Here is a 5,671-nt window from a genome sequence, read left to right on the forward strand (position 1 = left end):
CTCCCTTTCCCCCATCCCAAATAATATGTATAAATATTCTAGAATTATAAACAAAACTTAACACAACAATTACTAGAGAACTCACAAAATGATTTTTTTTAAAGTCCAAAATTTAAGTTAGGGCTAGGTTTAGGGTTAGGGTTAGGGTTAGGTTTAGAGTCTGGTTTAGAGTTGGGGGAACGGAAGGAACTCTTTCCCATTATACATGTTAGTGAACGCCTTGTATCTTAACTACCTTAGCATCGGATCCTTGAACGCAATTAGTGAACAAGCTTGTGAACTTGTGAATTGGTCTATTTGTTGTTTTGACACTAGATTTGAAATGCCTATGACACTGGACAATCACGGGGACAATAAAATAAACATTTCATGCATTTCCTAAACACAACATCATGATTCTAAATTATATTTGTGTAACATGGACACTGTCGACCGCGTGAGCCCAAAACGTGTTGGAAGCACCGTGGAACACTGTTCTCACGTGCTAAGAGTCAGCATGAAAACAAACAGGCATATTCAGTGTCCATCATTTATGTGTTCCGTTCCGAAAGGTCTCACATATGTCTACGACAGGCACTCTTCAAATGCAAACTCTTTACATGCATTACATATTCGCTCATTTCTAGGTTCCTTACTTTCTCTACCAGTCTCTCTCTCTGTGGAACGAAATGCTCGTGTATATATATGTTAAATGATATACTTTTTTTCAAGTTGGCCTTTTTATGATTGTTAGTAGTATAGTAGGTGGGAGCAGACGGTCCTTTTGGTGGAGGGAAGGTGGAGGGAAGGTAAGGACATGGATTGGCTGATGTAAGTCACGTGATCATAGCTGATAGGCAAATATAGACAGCACGTCACAGGTCAGGAAAGTTCAATGAAAGGTGTGGGTGTTTTAAAGGCAGTCGTGCAGAAAACTCTTCATTAAGCGAGAAAAAACACAAAAAGCAAAGTGTCCTGAATAGAGCTATGTATAGCATGCTGCTTAGAATAGACAGACAGACAGTACCCGTCAGCCAGTTTTGAATTGAGCACGCTTGACAACTCACGTGACTCCGTCATTTTAAATACCCCACGCTCGACAGAGGGTGCGACCTGTTTTGATGAATGCAGGCTGTGTGTGTGTGTTGAAAGTACGTCATATCACAAAAGAGACGGGTTGTGTCAACATGGTTCGCAGATGGAATCTTTGAGTCATGTAAAATGTCGTTGAAAAAAACAATCATTTCTTACAGAACGCGTCCTGTACAAGTATAACACCATTAAAGTAATGGAAAGTTGGTGTAGGTTTATATGTTATTTCATACTAGTTTTTTTTCCATCCAAATATAGGTGATGAGAAATAAATGATTTTGAGCCATATACACTAAGGGATACAGTTTTACTAGACAGCGAGATGTTTGAAAAAAAAAGAGGCTTGAAATACACATGGATAGAAGCATATCAATATCATATAGCACACAAAATACCATGAAAGTCATGTCATTTGGAGAGAGACGAAAGAAAATAGAAATAGGAATCTGCTTATTGAAACAGTTCTGGCGTGCCCTGCTCAGACAGAGAACAGATTTTAGAAATTTAGGACGTGACACCCTCCTACCTCATCATTTCAAAATGCGTAAACTGTGTAAGCTCGTATAAAATATAGATAGTTATACCTCAGTCCAATAAAAAAGAACTCACAAAAATATCAGTGACATTTTTGAAAATAACTAAATCCAGCTTCAGTTGTAGATAGCATCACATTATAGGCAACGTGATCACACTGAAAAAAACATAGTTCACAAAGCATACTCAAGGAGGACGACATGCATGACAGAACAGTCAATGCAACAGGCAGGTGTGAAGGAAAAGGTTCAATGTCTTTTCACCGTGTGAGCATACATGGGTGGTCCCTATCCCAACCCGTCAGTCATGTCTACAGCGAGATACACAGGCGCGTTGAATGGATAGTTACTATATGTCAATCATTATTCGTAAAATATCCTATATAGACATCATCTGCACACCAGACCGTTATTTTAGTTTCAACAGCGAAGCGAGACAACATCAACGTTTACTGTCTCCTGACTGAACATGGCCTCAAGAAACGCGTGAGTGTAGCTCTCAGTATTTCATTTAAATAAATGAGAATACTATACAGTTAACAAATGTTTCTGGTTTGAGTGAAAAAAAGGTATATGTTACTAAAATAATTATGGTGTGTCTCATTACCAACTTTATGAAGAAAACAATGTTGTATGTATAGTATGAATTGAAATTAATGTTCTGTCTTTCAGACCATTCACCTGTCGAGAGTGTGGGAAAACGTTTTCCCGAAAAGATAACCTTTTCCGACACATGCGTTGCACTCATGAGAGAGGAGCGACCACATGTTTGCGATAGGTGCAGTAAATCATTCACAAGACATGAGAAGTTGAAACAACACACATGTGCCCTATCGCAGCAAAGACTATCAGAATATCGATGTAGCGTAAGTTTTCATTCTCATTTTATTGTCGCGAATGGAAGGTTAATTTGATTAGATCGCTATATGAACTTATGCAGGATTTTTATCTTCGTATGCTTTTCAAAAGCTAATTCCGTGAGATTTCATTTTAACACAAATGCTTCATTTTATGTTGAAAACGTGTACGTCATGTTATGTTAATATGAGTGTCGTTACTAAACTCGAACAGTCCCTTTAATAACACTGCTTTATTTCTACATACAGAAATGCCCCGAGGTGTTCCCCTCTCCCCATGACTTGACAGTGCATTTTCGACGGTTTCACTCTAGTGGTAAGTTGAACGTTCCATAATGCCTTCGGTAGTAAATGTATGTAAGACATGACTTATCGCATTGAACACAACACGTTCGTGACTTCGAGCTTATCGTTTCACTTGAATGAAATATGCTCATATAGGTTATAAATTGAACATATCTTCTCTCCACAGGCGCATCACAGGCGTCACGTGATGATGCACAGCCGTCTACCTCGAGAGGAGTATCGATTAGTGAGGGTAAGTTCGTTTTTGTATCTCTCTACCACTTATTCATGTACGATGTTGTCTAGCATTAACGAGGTTCTCATACAAGCAAAGGGTTTCAATGTGTGTGTGTGTGCGTGCGTGCGTGTGTGTGTGTGTGTGTGATGTGTTTGTAGATAGTGTTAACCGAGAACGTTTCCAATAAACTGTTTTGTATTTCAGGGACAAACCACCCTACACCGTCCACCTCCTCGGCCAGGCTGCAAGGACGAGAAAGTCTCGTGCTAGTGGAGGTAGATATTGAATCGTATTCTATAAGCTATAAGGGATTTAGCTAGCCCTGAACGATAAATTAATTCAGTTCATCGTGGTATTCGCATTGAAAGGAAGATATAATGTGATAATCGTGAGTTATACTTGAAGCATAAGACCTGGTAGTGAGTGGTGAGTGAGTGAGTGAGTGAGTGAGTGAGTGAGTGAGTGAATAATGCGATCCTAGTATTCATACATTGAATTTGTTCTCTATCACCAGCTCCCTTGTCTTCCCACGTCGCAGCATTGGATGGTTGTACCTGCCGGGCATGTCATAGGCGTTTCGAGGATCGGTTGTCTCTCTACCGTCATCAGATGATAGAGGGACACCGCGTCCTACCATCACAGTCCGGCGGGAGTAGGGATACTGATGCTGCTGCTGGCAGTGAGCTCCAACCACGTCCATGGGGAGAAGGTCCCGCTCCATGGGTAGACGAGAGCACTGGCGAGGTGACGGAGCCCGGACTCCAGGAAGCCTATGACCTGGACGCTCCGTACATCCTTGCACTACAACCTCCCCCTTAACAACAACTTTTCGATAGGTGAGTTGATGGAACGTGCTAGGGATATCTATCAATCGTTAAATCATAGTTTTAGATTGAATTTAGCGTTCGGTGTCATCCTACGTCACGTGGAGACGGGGACGCTATCGCTATTTCCATCCTTACACTGTCAATCCGCTCTTTACTAGTCCTCTCTATATCACCGAGTTGGAGGATCTCGAACAGTTACGCCAGAGACGGGAAGGCTTAGATGTCATGTCCTTTCTCATGAAACAAGCCCCGATACCAAATGGAAACCTGTTTTGATTACCAATGTGAATTTCTTTATTTACAGAACAAATTTTCCGCTCGGCCACCCTCCAGTCCCTCTCCCGAATATATAAAAATCATAAAGCTATCCTTTCTTTAGATTATAACAAGAAGACTAAACAACTTTATAAGGATCACTTATGCGCTTTCCGGTGTTTGGCATTGCATCGAGATCCTACAAAGTCGAGGTGCTTTAGAAAAGCCTACCAAAGCTCTTTACTATCAGTGGGTCGTACTGTCGGGACCATCATCTCCAGTCTTTCGATTAGATTAGTCCCGAAGAGTATAAAGGTCTCGACCCAGCTCTCTTACCTCACTTTGAAGCCTGTTTCCGTGTGAATGTGAGCTGTTCACTCTTGACGCTATAACAGGGATAGCTCAACCCATGTATAAATCTAGAGGGTGTATCAGGACCACATGTACTTAAACCGATTTGAAAATCACCTCTCCTCATTACCAGTATGAACATCTATTGTAAACGCTACCAGTGTCCCGTGGGAACGTCTCTTCCGGCGTGTTGATCTGATGCAGAAACACCACCGTCGTTGCACAGGTCAAACGACTTTGCGGTTCCCGGGTGGTTTCCACCACAACCCAAAGACCGTGTTTGACGAGCTGGAAGAGTTCGACTTCGTCGTGGAGGCTAGAGACAGATATTTTCCATGGTTCATGGTATTCGATTTTGAGTGTTTTTTTAAACCCATGAATACCGGAACCTAAAAACTGAGATGGACACAAGAACACCACCCCATCTCAGTCAGCATGTGTTCCAATGTGGAAGGGTTTACTTCACCACACTGCATTGTCGATTCCGATCTGGATCGATTGGTTGCTGCCATGTTGGCATACATGATGGAAATAGGCAAAGCCGTTAACAAGCTAGCCAAAGAATAATATAAAGAGGTTTTAGAAAGCTTGCACGAGTGCATAAAGTCGTTGCCTGTGGAGGACCAAACGACTGTTGACGATTATGATGATGATGATGTCAACGTCAGGAGGGTGACAACCACCCCGCCCATAGCAAACCTACTCGCACACACTCTACACCCGAGGCTAAGTGGGGAAAGCACGTGAAGCGATCTCTGCGGGGAAGCTTCTAGGGTACTGTTCTCAAGTCCCCGTCCTCGGATTTAATTCAGCTCGTTACGACCTGAATACCATTAAGGAGAAACTACCCAAACATCTCTCTCGACGACAAAGGAATCTCAGGCTTTCACCGTGAAGAAAAACAATGCTTACTTGTGTCAAAGTAATCAAAGTTTCAAATTTCTTGACGTCACGCCAATATCTCTCCCCGGAACGAGTTATGCTCAGTTTCTGAAAGCATTCGCGCAAGAGAGAAAGGATTTTTCCCGTATGAGTATCGACACTCGAAAAAGCTAAACGCGGACTTCGGCTTCCCCTCTGGGCAAGGCATGGTATTCCAGTCTCAAACAGAAGTCCGTCCTTGACAATGGTGTGAAATCGATCGAGGAGAATTATGCCGACCTCGAGGAAGTTTGGAGACTGGAAGGCATGTCCACGTTTCGAGATTTCCTCGAGTGGTATAACAATCTGGATGTGGGTCCCTTTGTGGAAGCG

The 5,671-nt window shown here is 42.2% G+C and overlaps 1 protein-coding gene across 1 annotated transcript; it reads left to right on the forward strand.

The window, feature by feature from the left end:
• The first annotated feature begins 1,611 nt into the window (after positions 1-1,611).
• LOC124282760 (zinc finger protein 628-like) lies at positions 1,612-3,775 on the forward strand. The gene is made up of 6 exons (XM_046718787.1): positions 1,612-1,624; positions 2,277-2,470; positions 2,711-2,777; positions 2,934-2,999; positions 3,189-3,259; positions 3,499-3,775. Exons 1-6 carry the CDS (start codon positions 1,612-1,614, stop codon positions 3,595-3,597), a joined length of 510 nt encoding a protein of 169 aa, XP_046574743.1. The 3' UTR covers positions 3,598-3,775.
• Positions 3,776-5,671: the final 1,896 nt, after the last annotated feature.

The sequence above is a fragment of the Haliotis rubra genome, unplaced genomic scaffold (genome assembly GCF_003918875.1).
Source record: "Haliotis rubra isolate DU_JTF1 unplaced genomic scaffold, ASM391887v1 Scf302, whole genome shotgun sequence".
NCBI lineage: Eukaryota > Metazoa > Mollusca > Gastropoda > Lepetellida > Haliotidae > Haliotis > Haliotis rubra.